Source organism: Herpailurus yagouaroundi, unplaced genomic scaffold (genome assembly GCF_014898765.1).
Source record: "Herpailurus yagouaroundi ecotype Mexico unplaced genomic scaffold, PumYag 189, whole genome shotgun sequence".
Taxonomy (NCBI): Eukaryota; Metazoa; Chordata; class Mammalia; order Carnivora; family Felidae; genus Herpailurus; species Herpailurus yagouaroundi.
In genome coordinates, this window is record NW_024412420.1 from 13,884,797 (window position 1) to 13,905,038 (window position 20,242).

The 20,242-nt window shown below is 39.7% G+C and overlaps 1 protein-coding gene and 1 non-coding gene across 17 annotated transcripts in view; one reads left to right on the forward strand and one right to left on the reverse strand.

The window, feature by feature from the left end:
• The first annotated feature begins 1,346 nt into the window (after nt 1–1,346).
• CDK12 (cyclin dependent kinase 12) overlaps nt 1,347–20,242 on the forward strand; it is a 78,226-nt gene continuing 59,330 nt past the window's right edge. For 15 of the 16 annotated variants that reach the window (XR_005797533.1, XR_005797529.1, XR_005797530.1 and 12 more), the window contains exons 1-3: nt 1,348–3,000; nt 7,936–8,823; nt 18,377–18,553. Coding sequence is in view for 3 of the 16 variants with exons in the window: in XM_040497376.1 (XP_040353310.1) it covers nt 1,952–3,000; nt 7,936–8,823; nt 18,377–18,553 (2,114 nt within the window). In the remaining 13 variants the exon portion in view is untranslated. Of the gene's footprint in view, nt 3,001–7,935; nt 8,824–18,376; nt 18,554–20,242 lie in introns of all 16 variants that reach the window. The other variant, XM_040497377.1, reaches the window with a different exon arrangement.
• LOC121045206 (U6 spliceosomal RNA) lies at nt 12,475–12,581 on the reverse strand. Its single transcript, XR_005797635.1, has one exon. It is a non-coding gene; the product is annotated as a U6 spliceosomal RNA (small nuclear RNA).

The following is a 20,242-nucleotide window of genomic DNA, read 5'->3' on the forward strand; positions in this document are numbered from 1 at the left end:
TTCTTTCTTTCTTTCTTTCTTTCTTTCTTTCTTTCTTTCTTTCTTTCATGTTTATTAATTTTTCGAGAGAGAGATTGACAGAGTGTGAGCAGGGGAAGGGCAGAGAGAGAGAGGAAGACACAGAATCTGAAGCAGGTTCCAGGCTCTGAGCTGTCAGCACAGAGTCCGACGCGGGGCTCAAACCCACGAACCGTGAGATCATGATCTGACCTGAAGTCTGACGCTTAACCGACTGAGCCACACAGGCGCCCCATGAAACTTTTTCTTAACACTCCCAGCCTCCTTTTGAATTTCTGGAGCGTTCTGTATCATTCTTATGACATTTATCACCTCATATCTTGTGGTATGAATATTTTCCCCATGTCTTGCTTGATGGCCGTATGAGAGTAGACGCTATATCACAGAGAAGGGCCTTAAAGTCTCACACATAAATTTGATGAAGAATGAAGAAATTTGGAAAAGTCATTTAACTTCTCAGTACCTTAGTTTCCTCACATATACAACCTTATTTCAGATGATTGTTGTGAAGATGTAATGAGTTAATGTGTACAAAGTTTTGAAAAGTAGAAAATGAAGGGCAGGGTAAGATTTTTTTTTTTTCTCACGCATGAATACCATGTTTTACTTGTTCATAATTATAATCTTCCATGTGAAGAGAACAGGCAAAATGATTCCAGAAAAGCCACAGATGATCCCAAGAGGTGATGAATTTTCAGGTTCAGATTTTAAACAGAGTGGAAAGAGGAAGTGGCACACTATACAAGAGCTGTGCTTTAGTGTTAGACTTGAATTTGAATCTCATCTTTGGCACTTGCTGGACTAGCTTTGTTACCTTGAGTAAGCTATTTAACTTCGGTGACTATTAGTTTCGTTATCTGTAGAATGGGGATGAGGGTATCGTGATTTGCGAGGTAGTAGGAGACACAGGGACAATGCGCCCAGTATACGTACATAAGCGGAGAGCATTGTTAATGCTTAGGAACTTGGGTTGAAATGTCCCCACAACCGCCCTTTGTCCTGTTGATAATATTTTCATCCTGGTAGTTTAAAGAGTTGTTATAAACTGTGCAAAACGAGTCTTGCGCCGGGGCCTGGGAGTTATTTCTTCGAGAGTTACCAATAAAGCTTTGAATTAAAAAAAAAAAAAAAGAAAAAAAATCCCCCAACACCGTTTCAATAAAGCTTTGCTCAAATGGAGGGCGGGGAGTTTATCGCGAGACTCTGCCGGAACGCGTTTCCTGTTCGGGACGCTCTCTCGCGTTATGTGAGCAAGAAGCGCTGAGAGGTGAAAGGGAAGCACGAAATACCGCGAGAACCCACAGGATTCTCGCGGTATTTCCTCGGTTTGCCCCCTCCCCCCCTTCCCCAAGTGCCGTTTCGGTTTAACCTAGTGTGTGACTGAGTCTGTGTGAGGGAGCGAATGAGTGTGTGAGGTATTGAGGTGAGGCGGAGGCAAGAAAAGGGTCTCCCTCAGGAGCGAGGGACAAAGGGGGCGTGAGGCACCTAGGCCGCGGGACCCCAGCGACAGGAAGCCGCCCCGAGACGGGCTACCGGGTAGGGGAAGGGCCCTCGCAGTCTTCACAGGGCCCCAGAGCCGGAGTCGGCCCCACAGCCCCCGGGCCGTCGGCTTCCTACTTCCTCGACCTCCCCGGCGTCCGGGCCTGAGGACTGGCTCGGCGAGGGGAGGACGGGAAACAGACTTGGGCAGCTACCCGTTGTCTCTCAACTCCACTGCTGAGGAACTCTCATTTCTTTCCTGGCTCCTTCACCCCCCACCTCATGTAGGAGGGTGCTGAGGAGTCGGGAGGGAGGAGGAGCCTGGGCTACAGTCCCTTCCCTCCCCACCCCCTTCTAGGGGCGCTTTGGTAGGCGTGGGGTTGGGGGGTGGGTGGGGGTTACTTTTCGGAGTGCTGGGGAACTTTTTCCCCGTTTTGAGGGTAGGGGAAAGGGAATGCCCAATCCAGAGAGACATGGGGGCAAGAAGGACGGGAGTGGAGGAGCTTCTGGAACTTTGCAGCCGTCATCGGGAGGTGGCAGCTCCAACAGCAGAGAGCGTCACCGCTTGGTGTCGAAGCACAAGCGGCATAAATCCAAGCACTCCAAAGACATGGGGTTGGTGACCCCCGAAGCAGCACCTTTAGGTACAATTATCAAACCTTTGGTGGAGTATGATGACATCAGTTCTGATTCAGATACCTTCTCTGACGATATGGCCTTCAAACTAGACAGGAGGGAGAATGATGAGCGTCGTGGAACTGATCGGAGTGACCGCCTGCACAAACATCGTCACCACCAGCACAGACGTTCCCGGGACTTACTAAAAACTAAACAGACAGAAAAAGAAAAAAACCAGGAAGTCTCCAGCAAATCGGGATCTATGAAGGACCGGATATCAGGAAGTTCAAAGCGTTCAAATGAGGAGAATGAGGACTATGGGAAGGCACAGATATCCAAAAGCAGCAGCAACAAGGAATCTAGGTCATCCAAACTACATAAGGAGAAGACCCGGAAAGAACGTGAGTTGAAGTCTGGGCACAAAGACCGGAGTAAAAGTCATCGGAAAAGGGAAACACCCAAAAGCTACAAGACAGTGGACAGCCCCAAACGGAGATCCAGGAGTCCCCATAGGAAATGGTCTGACAGCCCCAAGCAAGATGATAGCCCCTCGGGAGCTTCTTATGGCCAAGATTATGACCTTAGTCCTCCAAGATCTCACACCTCTAGCAATTATGACTCCTACAAGAAGAGTCCTGGAAGTACCTCAAGAAGGCAGTCAATTAGTCCTCCCTACAAGGAGCCCTCGGCCTACCAGTCCAGCACCCGATCACCCAGTCCTTACAGTAGACGACAAAGGTCTGTGAGTCCCTATGGCCGGAGACGTTCTTCCAGCTATGAAAGGAGTGGCTCTTACAGTGGGAGATCACCCAGTCCCTATGGTCGAAGACGGTCCAGCAGCCCTTTCATGAGCAAACGGTCTCTGAGTCGGAGTCCACTCCCCAGGTGAGCTATTTCTCCAACAGCCTTTTCTTACTTAGGGTGGGTTATGAGGAACTGGCAATTAGTCATGTTAACATTTTGTTGAAACCCCTGGTCTTCCTCATTGACTTTGCTATTGGCTAGTGAATTCAAGTAGGTGAATCTGGTTTTCTCTCAACCCAGAGTTCAAGAAGTGGAGAGCTCACATGCCTAAAACTTCTAAAGGTAGGTACTCCCTGTGGCGAGATACTCAGTTGGAAGCTCCTGTGAGAAAAATCATAAATTTGTGCTTATTGAGTGCACAGAGTTGATAACTGAGCTTATCCCAGAGCTGATGTAGCGATTTCTGTTGCTTTGTCTTAAATACTTTAAAATCACCTTGGTGTTAGTGCTTTAGACCTCACTGGACCTGATTGGAGATCTAAGAAATTATAAATTTTCATTTGTATTATCTTGAGGTATTTGCCCAAGTCATCTATCACTTGTGTGTGGGCTGTCCCCTGGGTCTCCAAAGCTGTAAGTTTATTTCCTAATTGATGATGTTTTGATAATTCCTGTCTTTTAACTGATGTTTTTAGTGGAAATTCAGCTGTTTAGTCCTTTTTCTTTTTGTTGGTATATAGCCTAGCAGAAATTGGTTCCAAGGATAATTTGATTATCAGCATCACCATTGACCTACCCTGTGACCACTGGCAATTTTCAAAATCTTTATCTAAACAAGCGGTATTAGTGCCTTCATTATAGGTTAGCAAGAAAGGCATGTTGGGTTTGAAATTTAATTGTTGAAATGAATTACTATTGAAAACTGTGTTCTTATTCCTAGATGATAAGATGTGTCTCCCTTTTGTAGACTCACTTTTGTCCACAAAAGAACATGGGCTATGAGGTTATACTTGAGTGGTATCCTAATTTTGCTTTGTGAACTTTGGCAAATAATTTAGTTTCTCCCTGCCCGTGTTTCTTTATGTGTAAAGTGGGAATAGTAACTATCTTATTTCTAGAGTAATTGTGAGGATTAAATTAGCTAGTAAATGTGAACTGCATAGCTCAGTGCTTGGTACCTGGAGCAAGTCAGTAAATTCTATGAGTGAGGAAATATTGTTGAATGCTAGTGGAGAAATTATGCTAATTTTTAAAAATCCGTGCGTGTCTTTTATATGTCAATATGAGTAATTTTTACTGACTTAAAGTTACAATTATTCATAAACTAGTTTGAATTGATCAAGCTGCAGAATTCAGGCTGTCAGGGTCTGAAGTTCCTTAGTCCCCCTCCCCGTCATTTTATCACAATTTTTCAAACACAGAAAAGTTGAAAGAATTACAGTAAGGACCCATATATGTACTATCTAGATTCTACAATTGATATATGCTATATGTTTTATTGTAATTATCCATTTTTCCATCAATCCATTTTTTGTTTTGATTCATCTCAAAGTTGCAGACATCAGTATACTTCACTATAAGCATTTTAGTGTGTTGTAGATAGCATTAGAGTTCACTTTTTTTTGAAGGGGTGAGAGTAAAATTTACGTACAGTGAAATGCATAAGTCTTAAATATACCGTTTATAAAGTTGCTTAGTTCTTTAAGGAAACCTAAGAAATATTCTCAGAATACCTGTTTTCTTGAGGGCGTAGTTTCATTAAGGCTGTTTTGAGAATTTCTATTGTTGTGAGTTTTGTTAATATGGAAGTGCACTTAAGCCTAAAACAGTAAAACAAGTTTCAGAAAGAGCTTGCTTTGCAATGATTCCTTTTGGATTCATATCTCAAGTTCTCTCTTCCTCTACTCAGTTAATTGAAACTCATGTAGTAATGGTAAAAAATAAATCAGGAAAGAATTAGACACAATATGATAGCATAGGACAGAAGTAGAAACATTACATAATTTTAGAGACACATGTATATTGTTAGTTGGGTTATAGAGAACATTATATGTTTGTATGTGTGCACTGCATATTTTTCCCACACTTGATGCAATTCCAGAGAGCAAATAAAATGCAAAAATTTCTTAGAGTCAGAGTAGAACATACAGTTCCCTTCTGTGATATTCTCTGTGTTTTTTTTCTTGGGAGACACAGTCAAAATTAAACAAGCAAAATCATTTTAAAAGACTGGAAGTGCTTTGCCAGAAATGCAAAGTCTTTGAATTCTCTAAATTAGTAGCGATTAATACTAGCAATTTCATTTTGGATGGGTAGAACCTAACTCAATTCAGGAGGAAAATACGTTTGTTTGTGAGAACAGTTTTTATTGTTGCCTGCATTTACCTTTATTGCTTGTCTCCTCTCCCCACCCCATCCCCTGCTCTTTTTCTTTTTTTAATTTTTTTTTTTAGTGTTTATTTATTTTTGAGAGAGAGAGAAACAGTGTGAGTGGGGGAGGGTCAGAAAGAGGGAGACACAGAATCTGAAGCAGGCTCCAGGCTCTGAGCTGTCAGCACAGAGCCCGACGCTGGACTCGAACTCACAAACTGTGAGATCATGACCTGAGCTGAAGTCGCTACCAAACAGACTGAGACACCCAGGCAGTGCCCCCCGTCCCCACTTTTTTTCTTGTAGAGTGGATCTCAACCTCAAATATAGCATTTGTATCACTAAAAATGCTGTAAGTATATGGCCATCAGAATGTTCTCTTAACAGTAGGCTTCTGTTCAGAAGTTGAAGGGTTTGTAGCAGAGTTCCTTAGGAAGATTTAGTAATGGTGAAAAGATTAAAGAAACAATGGTTTTTAGAGCATGGTCTCTGACATTAATTACTGTTTGGGATTTTGGAAGTTTACCCTGGCATAGCAGAGATGGTAGTTTTATCCCAGCTCTAATTCAGTCAGAGAAAAGCCTCTGGTTTCAGCCAGTTATTTACAAGAAAAGTATTAATTTTCTTAAGAGTAAGTGGATACTGAGAGAACCACTTTCAGTATTCTGTATCCTCATGTTTATATATATGCTGTTATTGCTGTTTTGAGTACTTTGATTCCAATAATGACTATTAGGAGCAAACTTCCAAAAAGCAGTGTAAATATAAGAAAATCGTGGCTGATATCATGCAAGTTGTTTCCCCTACACATATATGCTATTTATTTCGAAACATTTGACTAATGTTAGTGTTATCAGCGATCAAAGATAAAGGGAGATATTGAAGATCTGGAATGGGTACAGTTTATTTTAGACTACTGGGCAAATTATATTTTGTCCAATAACATTTTTAGTGCTTTTTTTCACCTCACATTGAGGCCTGAGCACATTAGGCTTTATTAAAAGGCAAAACGAATTAATGAGGGTTGAGTTTCAATTTAGAATAATCTGCCTCATAGATTCCCAGATTCTTAATAATGAAGAAAATAAGTTGAACATGCAACAGTACTTTGCTTTTTGAGTTCCTACAAAGTTGATTGGAAATCATTTTATATACGAAAGTACCAAAAGTCACCATAGTTCTGAGAACTCCTAATTATTTGGTAAGACAATTTTTTCAACTTATATATTTTGTAAATCCTAACAACTCTTGTATCTTAGGGTTCATTTAGTATAGGTACAGCTTAATTATCAACTGGGGAGGGGCGCCTGGATGGCGCAGTCGGTTAAGCGTCCGACTTCAACCAGGTCACGGTCTCACGCTCCGTGAGTTCGAGCCCCGCGTCGGGCTCTGGGCTGATGGCTCGGAGCCTGGAGCCTGTTTCCGATTCTGTGTCTCCCTCTCTCTCTGCCCCTCGCCCGTTCATGCTCTCTCTCTCTCTGTCCCAAAAATAAATAAACGTTGAAAAAAAAAAATTATCAACTGGGGAGCAAAATCTTTTTCTGGGATCTATCAATTAACTAGCTCTCTAGTTGACACAATTAGCTTTTGGTGAAGCATGCTAGTTACTTCTAACATCCTGATTGGTATCACCCACCTTTAGTATAAAGTATAACTTTTTTGGGAGGGCACCTGGATGGCTCAGTGGGTTCAGCATCTGACTTCAGCTCAGGTCATGATCTCCTGGTTCATGAGTTCCAGCCCCACATCCGGCTTGCAGCTATCATCGCAGAGCCCTCTTGGGATCATCTCTCCCCCTGTCTCTGCCCCTCCCCTGCTTGCACTCTCTCAAAACAAAACAAAAAAGTATAATTGTTTTAAATCATGTTTTTGCTTTATCAGAGATTTAAACCCAAATTCTAAAAATAATCATTGTGATTATGGGTGTTTTCCAGCATGGAGAAAAAAATATTCATTCATCTTTCTTCAGTTGGATAAGTAATAGATAATTTTAATGTTATGTGATTGAAATATGTTGTCATGCAGGTTTTAGTTCCTTGTATCTATTTTTTAAATAAACTTTATATTTTAGACAAATTTTAGATTTACAAAAAATATTGTGAATACAGTACAAATAATTTTTTTTTAAGTTTATCTATGTATTTTGAGAGCGTGTGTGGGAGGGGTAGAAAGAGAGGGAGAATCCCAAGCAGGCTCCACACTGTCAGTTAGTGCAGAGCCCAGTGTAGGGCTCAAACCCATAAACCATGAGATCATGACCTGAAATAAAATCAAGAGTCGGCTGCCTAATTGACTGAGCCACCCAGGGGCCCCAGTACAAAGAATTCTTATATGTCCTTGCACCCAGTTTCCCTTATTATTAACATTTTACATTAGTATTTTACATTTGTTACAGTTAATGAACCCATTAATAAACCAATATTGGTATATTATTTTTTGATGGTACCTAATTTATTTTTAAGATTGATAAATTACTCAAGTGGGTTCTTTACAGTGCTCCATAGTTTTTTGTTTGTTTGTTTGTTTGTTTTTTAGTGAGCAGTATTAGAGTATAAGATTAGAAAGTAAAAATAGTATGAAAGCTCTCTTTACAAAGAAGGGGGCATTTGAAAGTGAATGTCCCTACATTGCTCCATAGTTTAACGGATGTATTTCCTCCATATTGTTGTAGGCTGTCCATCTTAAATTGTCTTTTTCTTTTTCCAGTAGGAAATCCATGAAGTCTAGAAGTAGAAGTCCCGCATATTCAAGACACTCATCTTCTCATAGTAAAAAGAAGAGATCGGGGTCACGCAGTCGACATTCCAGCATCTCACCTGTCAGGCTTCCATTGAACTCCAGCTTGGGAGCTGAACTCAGTAGGAAAAAGAAGGAAAGAGCAGCAGCTGCTGCTGCAGCAAAAATGGATGGAAAGGAGTCCAAGGGTTCACCTGTGTTTTTGCCTAGAAAAGAGAACAGTTTAGTAGAGGCTAAGGATTCAGGCTTGGAGTCTAAAAAGTTACCCAGAGGTGTAAAATTGGAAAAATCTGCCCCAGATACTGAACTGGTGAATGTACCACATCTCAATACAGAAGTCAAAAATTCTTTAGATACAGGGAAAGTAAAGTTGGATGAGAACTCTGAGAAGCATCCTATTCTTAAAGATTTGAAAGCACAGGGATCAAGAGACTCTAAACCCGTAGCATTGAAAGAGGAGATTGTTACTCCAAAAGAGACAGAGGTATCAGAAAAGGAGACCCATCCGCCTCTCCCCACAGTTACTTCTCCTCCACCTCCTTTACCAACTACTACCCCTCCACCTCAAACACCCCCTTTGCCACCTTTGCCTCCACTACCAGCTATTCCACAGCAACCACCTCTGCCTCCTCCCCAACCAGCATTTAGTCAGGTTCTTGCTTCTAGTACTTCAACTCTGCCCCCTTCTACTCACCCAAGGACATCTACTCTGTCCTCTCAGGCAAATTCTCAGCCCCCTGTACAGGTTTCTGTGAAGACTCAAGTATCTGTAACAGCTGCTATTCCACACTTAAAAACTTCAACGTTGCCTCCTCTGCCCCTCCCACCCTTATTACCTGGAGACGATGACATGGATAGGTAAGTCCCATAGTTAACTGGGAAAATTTTACCTTCTCAATCTAAGTGTAATGCATTCTGTCTTCTCAAACTGTCAAAACTGCTCTATTACATGGCTGTTTAGAATGCTTTTTATGTGTAGGAAATGCCTTTGATGTTGGTTTTCAGTGGAAAAGTTCGTATTTATAACATTAGTTAGGAGGAGAAAATTACAATTTGAGGCCCTAGTAACCCTTTTTATTTGTAAGTTTATTTGATAAGGGTTATTTTTGGTTCAGATTTTTGAAAATCAGCGTTTTTCTCCCTAATTTTTTTTTAATGTTTATTTATTTTTGAGAGACAGAGAGACAGAGTGGGAGGAGGGGAGGGGCAGAGAGAGAGGGAGACACAGAATCCAAAGCAGGCTCCAGGCCCTGAGCTGTCAGCACAGAGCCTGACTCAGGGCTCGAACTCACGAACCGTGAGATAATGACTTGAGCTGAAATTGGCCACTTAACTGACTGAGGCACCCAGGCACCCCTCCATAAATTTTTGTGTTGAAAAAATTTTTCTTTTTCTTTTAGATTAAAACAAATATTTTTTAAGTAATCTCTAAACCCAGTGTGGGGCTTGAGCTCACAACCCTTAGATCAAGAGTTGCATGCTCCACCAACTGAGCCAGCCAGGTGACCCTATGTTGAAAATTCTAATAGTTATAGAAAAATTGAAAGAATAACACAATGAACTCTTGTATACTCTTCACCAGGATTCACCAGTTATTAACTTTCTGCCACATTTGCTTTAGATATCATGACACTTTACTTCTGAATACTTTAGTATATCTCTCCTGACACTGGAAACATTTTCCTAAAGAATCACAATACCTTTATCACCCTAAAAAAACTTCTCACTGATTTACTAATATAATACCAATAATATATTAAATATCCTTAATGATCCCCCAAAATGTCTTTTATAGCTGGAGCTTTTCCTCCTAATCCAGAAGAAAACTAAACTAGGTTTATCTTGAAAAGCACTGCTTTAAAAAAAAAAAAATATATATATATATATAGATAGATATATGTATATATATATATATAGATATATATATGTATATATATATACACACACACACACATACATATATACACACATACATACATATATACATGTATATGTATGTGTATGTATATAGGGGCACCTGGGTGGTTCCGTCAGGTATCCGACTTTGACTCAGGTCATGATCTCATGGATCATGAGTTTGAGCCCTGTGCTGGGCTCTGTGCTGGCAGCTTGGAGTCTGGACCCTGCTTTGGATTCTGTGTCTCCCTCTCTCTCTGCCCCTCCCTTGCTCATGCTCTGTCTCTTTTTCTCTCAAAAAAATAAATAAAACATTTAAAAAATTAAAAAAAAATAATCTTAGAAGCAAAAAACAATACATAGAATTTTTAACTAATTAGAATATAAATTCACAATGGGATGATGGGAAGAGCTCCAGTTTTTTTAGCTTGTTTTTAAGTTTATTGTATTTATTTTTTTGAGGGGGTAAAGAGCAGAGAGAGAGAGAGGGAGGGAATCCCAAACAGACTCCACACTGTCAGTGCAGAGCCCCATGTGGGGCTCGATCCCATGAACTGTGATAGCATGACATGAACAGAAATGAAGAGTCAGATGCTCAACCAACTGGCCACTCGGCACCCTGGAAGAGCTCTAATTTTTTTTTTTTTTTTAACGTTTATTTATTTTTGAGACAGAGAGAGACAGAGCATGAACAGGGGAGGGTCAGATAGAGAGGGAGACACAGAATCCGAAACAGGCTCCAGGCTCTGAGCGGTCAGCACAGACCCCGACGTGGGGCTCGAACTCACGGACCGTGAGATCATGACCTGAGCCGAAGTCGGAAGCTTAACCGACCAAGCCACCCAGGCGCCCCGGAGAGCTCTAATTATAATGAATTCTCTGAATATTGAGAAGTGAAATGATTATGAAACATGAATCTGATTTTATGGAAAGCATTAGGAAATATATTTATTCTTTATCTTAGCAAGACTAGCTAGGCAAGTACCACCAAACACATATGATTAGCAGTGACATATGCCATGGCAGTCTGTTACTGGTTTTTTCAAAGGAGATCCTACCCTCTTGTTCTCTAGAATATGAGTTTCATTTATTGCAACAAACTTCATTGTAAGCATAAAAGTAAGTGCTACTGATCTTGCATCCCAGACTAATTCCCAAGCCTTCATTATTTTCCAAGTGACATTAATAATTTAAATGATGATATATTTCAGCCCTTTACATCTATATTTTTCAGACTATGCTCTTTGCCTTATAAGATGGTACAAATGCAATTAAAAAATTTAAAAGAATAGCTGTATTACTATTCATAGTGGTAAATCTGATTTAAAAAAAATTTTTTTTTCAACGTTTATTTATTTTTGGGACAGAGAGACAGAGCATGAATGGGGGAGGGGCAGAGAGGGAGGGAGACACAGAATCGGAAACAGGCTCCAGGCTCTGAGCCATCAGCCCAGAGCCCGACACGGGGCTCGAACTCACGAACCGCGAGATCGTGACCTGGCTGAAGTCGGACGCTTAACCGACTGCGCCACCCAGGCGCCCCAGATTTTAAAGAGAAATTCTACATGGTCTTTCTAATATTAATAATTATGAATTCTCTGTATCCTGAGAACAAAGGAGAAGACTAAAACCTGAAATGTTGTAAAGGAAATCTGTTTAGGAACATAATATACTTCTTGTAGATACAAACTATGTGTTTTTATGGTTTTTGTTGGAAAAGGTGATAGTTGGGCATTCTCCGATGGGACTTTAGGCCATGATCTACCTACAAGAACCGTGTTTAGATATTAGTTTACATTGTGGCTAGAACAGAATTGGTGTGGCTGAGAATCTTCATTTTGAAATGTTTATTTGGCTAACCAAGTGATTATTGAACTCACCTGCCATGTATCAGTGTAGAGTGCAGATTACCGTAGGTGGAGTAATTTTTATAGGAGACACATAAGGATTTCTATCTTTCAGATTGGGGATGAAAGGTAAAGTAAGACCATCCAGAGCTTATTTGAGTATGTGTAGCTATCTTTAAGAATGTGTTTCTGGGGTGCTTGGGTGGCTCAGTCATTTAAGCGTCTGACTTTGGCTCAGGTCATGATCTCACGGTTGGTGGGTTCAGGCCCCTGTGGGGCTCCGCGCTAACAGTGTGGAGACTGCTTGGGATTCTCTCTCTCTCTCTCTCTCTCTCTCTCTCTCTCTCTCCCCGCCCCCCACTCTCTGCCCTTCCCTGACTTGCGCTTTCTCTCTCAAAATAAATAAAATAAATTAAAAAAGAAAAAAGAATGTGTTTGAGAGAGAATGAAGTGAGCAAAACTATTTTTTGTTACTAATGCTGATTCTGAAAGTATAACTATTTTCTCTCATAGTCCAACGTAATTAACTTTTTAATAGTATGATATCTATGTAAAAACCCATATACAATAAAAACAAAACATCTATTTTTATGGATATATGTATTCATATGAATATATCCGTATATACCCATATAAATTCATACCAAAAAAATCCAGAAAGAAACATACTAAGCTGATAAGAATGGTTACCTCTGTGGATGGGACTTAGGATGAAGGTCAAAGGTAAAGGAGCATTTGTACCATATCTACAAATTTTTAATATTTTAAAAATTGGGAATGCTTCATAAATTTGCTTATCATACTTGCGCAGGAGCCATGCTCATCTTCTCTGTATTATTCCAGCTTTAGTATATGTACTGCCAAAGTGAGCACCAGTGTAATTATTTTTAAATGTATGATTATTATTAGTTTTCCACATAAATGTAAATCAATTATTGAAGGTAGAAAAACAGAAATGAAGATATCTCCCACTATTGATTTTATTTTTTCACTATGTATTTTTATTTTTAACTTATTTTAATTAATTATTTTATTTTATTTATTTATTTTTAATGTTTATTTATTTTTGAAACAGAGAGAGACAGAGCATGAATGGGGGAGGGTCAGAGAGAGAGAGGGAGACAGAATCCGAAACAGGTTCCAGGCTCTGAGCTGTCAGCACAGAGCCTGACACAGGGCTCAAACTCACGGACCGCGAGATCATGACCTGAGCCCAACTGACTGAGCCACCCAGGCGCCTCTAATTTATTTTTTTAATTTACATTCAAGTTAGCATATAGTGCAACAATGATTTCAGGACTAGATTCCTTAATGCCCCTTAACCCATTTAGCTCTTCCCCCCCCTCCCACAGCCCCTCCAGTAACCCTCTGTTTGTTCTCCATATTTAAGAGTCTCTTATGTTTTGTCCCCTTCCCTGTTTTTATATTATTTTTGCTTCCCTTCCCTTGTGTTCATCTGTTTTGTGTTTTAAAATCTTCATATGGGGCGCCTGGGTGGCGCAGTCGGTTAAGCGTCCGACTTCAGCCAGGTCACGATCTCGCGGTCCGTGAGTTCGAGCCCCGCGTCAGGCTCTGGGCTGATGGCTCAGAGCCTGGAGCCTATTTCCGATTCTGTGTCTTCCTCTCTCTCTGCCCCTCCCCCGTTCATGCTCTGTCTCTCTCTGTCCCAAAAATGGGTAAACGTTGAAAAAAAAAATTTAAAATCTTCATATGAGTGAAGTCATATGATATTTGTCTTTCTCTGACTAATTTCACTTAGCATAATACCCTCTAGTTCCATCCACGTAGTTGCACATGGCAAGATTTCATTCTTTATGATTGACAAGTAATACTCCGTTGTGTGTGTGTGTGTGTGTGTGTATACATATGTGTATATATATATACACATATGTATACATCTTTATCCATTCATCCATCGATGGACATTTGGGCTCTTTCCATACTTTGGCTCTTGTTGATAGTACTGCTATAAACATTGGGGTGCATGTGTCCTTTCGAAACAGCATACCTGTATCCCTTGGATAAATACCTAGTAGTGCAATTGCTGGGTTGTAGGGTAGTTCTATTTTTAAATTTTTGAGGAACCTCCATACTGTTTTCCAGAGTGGCTACACTAGTTTGCATTCCCAGTATTAATTTTAGAGTCAAGGTGGTTTTTGTCTTTAAATTGGTTTTTTGTTTTTGGTACTTCTTTATCTAGCATAACAGCTGCACCAACCTTCATATGAAAAATAATTTTTATGTAAGAAAACTTTTCAGGAAGAAATCTGAAAGTTGCATACAGAATTTATGAATTCATTTATTTTCTTCTTGATCTTCTCACGTGAGATTGCAACAGCTTAATTGTTGAGAATGTGATTTATACATCTTTCCATTACCTACAGTGCTTTAAACATAGGATACAAATTGTATTCAGTAAATACTGCTTATTATTCAGTCAAAATAAGTACATCTACTGAAGGAGCCAGCGTCAGGGCTTATGTGAAATGACACTGGGCATGTAGTTAATTCATTTGGCAAATGGATGATGTAAAGCTTATGTCAGAGGATTTGTCTTCTTTTAAAGTTCCTTTGGGAATAGAATGAAACTTTTCTTTCAAACATATATTGGGCCAGGAGTATATTAACCTAGGTATCAAATGCAGGAGTGAATTTAACTAATGGTATTGAAAAAGCCTTTCTAAATGGTCTGTAATTCTTTGTTTCAAGAAGTGAAGGCTACTAAACACCCATTCTTGATGATATAGTACATTCTTCATGAACATAGCTATTCATAGTGATCATCCTGCTCTTAAGGAGATCATTTGTGTACTCTTTTTTTTTTTTTTTTTTTTAATTTCAGTTAACTGGGGCATGTGGCTGGCTCAGTCAGTAGAGCATGTGATTCTCAATCTCATGGTTGTGAGTTCAAGCCTCACATTGGACATAGAGCTTACTAAAAAAATAATAATAATAAAATCAAATCTTCATTTTTGATAAAATTTTTTGCTGGCCCTGGTTCATTTGGAGTTTATCAGACTTTAGTAGAGTCTACATTATTCTTAAAGATTTTACCTTTAAACTGTTAAGCTCTTACAGAAAAGAAGGGATCTTTGTGAGCATTCAAATTTGATTCAGAATTTTGCTAATGGAATGCTTGGTTCTCATTTTTAATGTATTCAATTCAAATTTTTTGGTAGAAGTTTATGAAAGTAAATCACTTTCTAAACAACCCACTTTAAGGGGCAAGGGATAAATGATCATATTTATTTAAAGTCGTTTATGCTATTAAGTTGTAGAAAATATCAAGAAATTATTCTTTTTAAATCATTGATATGCAAATTCATACTCTTTATTAACAATAAAGACTTCTTATTGGTGGTATTGATATTGTACTACAGATTAAATCCCATCATCATAAATTCTAAGAGACTGTACAGACTTTAAAATTTGGACCTTGGCAACTTTTTTTTTTTTAATTTTTTTTAACGTTTATTTATTTTTGAGACAGAGAGAGACAGAGCATGAACAGGGGAGGGGCAGAGAGAGAGGGAGACACAGAATCGGAAACAGGCTCCAGGCTCTGAGCCGTCAGCACAGAGCCCGACGCGGGGCTCGAACTCACGGACCGTGAGATCATGACCTGAGCCGAAGTCAGACGCTTAACCGACCGAGCCACCCAGGCGCCCCTGGCAACTTTTTTTTTAATGTTTATTTTTGAGAGAGAGTGTGGAGGAGGGGCATATAAAAGGGAAAGAGAATCTGAAGCAGGCTCTGCACAGATGTGGGTTTTGAACTCACGAACTGTGAAATCATAACCTGAGCCGCCCAGGTGCCCCTGGAACTTGGCAACTTTTTAAAAATGTTTTTATTTATTTTGAGAGAGGGAGAGAGAGAATCTGCACCTTTATTTAGCCCAGAGCCCAATGCAGCACCGATCTCACAAACTGTGAGATCCTGACCTGTGAAGTCCAAAATCAAGAGTCTGACGCTTAAGAGCCACCCAGGCTCCATGGCAATGTTTTTTGAAAGAAAATATTATATGTGAGCATTTATGCAACTACTCACCATATGTGAACCCGACTACAGGCATAATTGGGGAACCAGGAAATACTGATATTGATTAATAAGATAGGCCAGCTTCCTGGTACTGAATCTTCACAGTAAGGACTCAAATGTTAAATATCTGCTCTCCAGTGTTAGACCCTCTGTATGGTATGTCCTCTGCACTGTACACAGCTACGTTTTACTGAGTACCCTATGCTGAACGCTAAAGGCCATAATGTTAAGCACTGCAGTTTGTTTTTAATGTTTATTTATTTTGAGAGAGTGGGGGGAGGGGCAGAAAGAGAGGGAGACAGAGGATCTGAAGCAGGCTCTGCACTGAAAGCAGAGAGCCTGATGTGGGGCTCGAACTCACGAACCGGGAGATCATGACCTAAGCTGAAGTCAGACTTTAACCGACTGAGCCACCCAGGTTCCCCTTAAATACTACAATTTTATGGGTCATCATTATTCCCAGATTTTTGGTATATTGAAATTTTTTTGAAATAGGATTTGACCTGCATTCAACTCGTGTGCCCTGAACTGGTAGTACATATTGAACACTCATACTTGATGAAATAAACATACTAAACATGTAATTTTTCAGAAGCAATGCACATTTTCACTGTAGTAAACTGAATGTGAACCTATAAAGTAAACCTTGGAGAAAACAAGACCTAAATATAAAGACTGAAGGGCATCTGGGTAGCTCAGTCGGTTAAGTGTCCGACTCTTGCTTTCGGCTCAGGTCATGATCTCACAGTTTGTGGGTTTGAGCCCCACATCGCGATGGCTCCACACCGTCAGCGCAGAATCCCTGCTTGGGATTGTCTCTCTTTCCCTATCTGCTCCTCCCCTACTCACATTCCTCTCTCTCCCAAAATAAAGAAATAAAACTTAAAAAAAAAATACTTAAAGAAAAAAATAGACTGAACTTACATGAAGTGATGGTGAGAAAATTGAGGTCCTTCAGTTCTAGTGGAGCAAAACCAAGAAGTACTCTATTTCTGGATCATGAAGAATTAAAATTTATAAGGAGTATTCTGACATTAGTAGTTGGAAAATTAGGAATTTTCATTCTCTGAATACCTTAAAAATTGGGGAAAAATTTAAATATCTATATTGTATCCTTCCTGAAGAGTTTTCCCAGGGTAGTAAAATCTTAGTGCAAATTATAATAATGTGTTTGTCTCTATCAGTAATTTAACAGAAAGTTTCAGATGATGGTTTTGCATGGGTAGTCCATTGACTACCCTAGTTCTAGTTGATACACACGAACTAATCTTGACTCTATTCTGCCTGATTTACAAGAGATTGAACTGATGAAAACTGGTAGGAAGTTGTACTTTTGAGATTGTGTTTCATGTGCAATACAAGGGATAAATCTGTTCTTTATAGTTCTATGGAAGTATTCATGAAATAATACATTTTTTAATGATTTTTTTAAATGTTTATTTTTGAGAGGGAGAGAGAGACAAGAGTGCGAGCAGGGGAGGGACAGAAAGAGAGGGTGACACAGAATCCAAAGCAGGCTCCAGGCTCTGAGCTGTCAGCCCAGAGACCAATGCGGGGCTCGAACTCATGAACCGCCACGAGGTGGTGACCTGAGCTGAAGTCGGATGCTTAACTGACTGAGCCACCCAGGTACCCCAATACATTTTTTTATAACTACTTGTCAGAAAAGTAGAGGAGGCTCCTACTGTGGTTAGGATTCTCAGCTTGTTTTCAACCTTCTGATACTGTGATGGAAGAGAAAAGGCTTACTATCTAGCATGGTTTTATTTGTAGGCATGAATTAATATGTTGTATTTTTCCTAAGGACATGAATAACACAAAATAATTTCTTTACTCATAAATAAATTGAGATTGTTAAAAAATTGGATCTGAACACTGACTTTTCTAATCTATTCCAGAAAAGACATTCTTTTCTCCCCCCTCTCCCCACTGACTATTTTGTTGATTATCATGAAAAGTCTGCTACTAACTGCTTTCATGATTCTGAAGTAGTTTCTTGGACTCTTTCTCCTTAGATTTTTAGTTTGAGAATTATTTATCCATTTTGGCTAGCCAGGTAGGGTTGCCTTTTGCTTCCAAGTCAATAGAATAGGTGAGTATATTCACTAATTTTGATGTCCACTTAACTATAATTCTTACTGAACATTCTAAAATACTATTTCCTTTTCCAAGTTCTGCCCACATATTTAATAACATGGTAATGTTGCATTGTTGAGCTTTTCATTGCTTTTTAAAATCTTTGCTGGTTAAAATATATGGAGTAGATTTGGGGACTCCAGAAATTGTAATGGTACTTTGGGAATTTAAGGTGCCTGCTTCTTGCATTTTATTTCATTTCAGTAAAAATCCAAGTAGAATCTTAGGAAGGACGTTAAAGCCTTGTTAAAGGACCTACAAGTGATATCCCCAATTTTTAATTTTTTCTTTTATATACTGTGGATATCTTTTTCTGAAATCCAAAAATCTTTGACTGTGATAAACTGCATATCCTTATGTTCTATTACAGGGTTTTATCCCTTAAAAGTAAAATCTTTATAACGTTTTAATAGCCAGACTTTAAAAGCTTTGAAAAGTTTTATTTGCTTATGTTTTAAGGAATTATGGTCTTTTTCTTCTCTTCTATTGTTTAGTCCAAAAGAGACTCCACCTTCAAAACCTGTAAAGAAAGAGAAGGAACAAAGGCCACGTCACTTACTCACGGACCTCCCTCTCCCTCCAGAGCTTCCTGGTGGGGATCCATCTCCTCCAGACTCACCAGAACCAAAGGCAGTTACACCACCTCAGCAACCATATAAAAAGAGACCAAAGTGAGTTTTTGGAAGGACCTATTTTTTCCAGTCCTCTTGTGTGTATGTGTGTGTGTGAGAGAGAGTGTGTGTGATCCTGGGAGAGGGGCAGAGGGAGAGAGAATCTTAAGCAGGCTCCACAATCAATGCAGAGCCCAATGCGGGGCTTGATCCCATGACCCTGGGATCATGCTTGAGCCAAAATTAAGAGTTGGACACTCAACCGACTGAGCCACCCAGGTGCCCCTTAAAGTTTTTGTTTTTAAGTGATCTCTGTACTCAACATGGGACTCATTCACAGCCACAAGATCAAGAGTTGCTTGTTCCACTGACTCAGCCGGCCAGGTGCCCCATGAGGGACCTATTCTTTTTTATTTTTTTTAATGTTTTTAATTTTTAATTTTTTAAATTTTTGAGACAGAGAGAGACAGAGCATGAGCAGGGGAGGGGCAGAGAGAGAGGGAGACACAGAATCCGAAGCAGGCTCCAGGCCCTGAGCTGTCAGCACAGAGCCCGACGTGGGGCTCAAACTCACAGACTGTAAGATCATGATCTGAGCTGAAGTCGGATGCTTACCCGACTGAGCCACCCAGGCGCCTGAGGGACCTATTCTTAATTATAGCTTTTTTCCTTTGGGTCTAAATCTCACACTTTCGTCCACAGCCTACACGGTGGGATTATAAAAGATTGGACCTGACATATATTTTTTTAATTTTATTTTAATGGATAAAAGCCTTTCTGGGATACTGTTCATCTGCACTGTAAGATATCCACTTGTGTTTTTAGAAAAACAATAATTTCTTGAATCCAAATGTACCACGAACATTGATCCCATTGTATCTTTTGAGTTTGATACTTAGAATATTAAGAAGAAAAGAAAAGAAAAGAAAAAAGTCCTTTTATTCAGGGTGTGTCAACCATGTACACATTAATGAAAACTTAATAGATGTGGGATGTTTTTTCCTAAACCACAGAAATTGCTGTACCATAAATGTAGTGGAATCTGGATTTGATCTTCTGATTATTACCATTCCTCTCTCTCTTTTTTTTTTAATTTTTTTAAATTAAAAAAAAAAAAAATGTCTTTAAGGAGGCTCCATGCCCACTGTGGAGCTTAAACTCAGGACCCTGGAATTGAGTCATGGGCCTACTGACTGGGCCAACCAGGCACCCCAGCATTCCTCTCTTAATAGTAAAAATGGTTATCGTTTATTGAGCATGTATTATTGCCAAAGTCTTTTATTTTAACAGTAACTCTATGATGTAAGGTTTCTTTACCATTCAGTAGGTGAGGAAGCCAATACTGAAGAGAGGTTAGAAAGTAAGCACCAAATCTATTATTTGATATTATGCCTTCCTGAAGCAAAAAATCTGTCTTAGCCATTGTGAGAGACTATTACATATTTATTTCATATCTTTTTTTTAAATTTTTTTTTCCAACATTTATTTATTTTTGGGACAGAGAGAGACAGAGCATGAACGGGGGAGGGGCAGAGAGAGAGGGAGACACAGAATCGGAAACAGGCTCCAGGCTCTGAGCCATCAGCCCAGAGCCCGACGCGGGGCTCGAACTCACGGACCGCGAGATCGTGACCTGGCTGAAGTCGGACGCTTAACCGACTGCGCCACCCAGGCGCCCATATTTCATATCTTTTTAATGGAGAAATTCATAAAAGATTCATGGGCCAGAGAAATTATCATAAAATAATT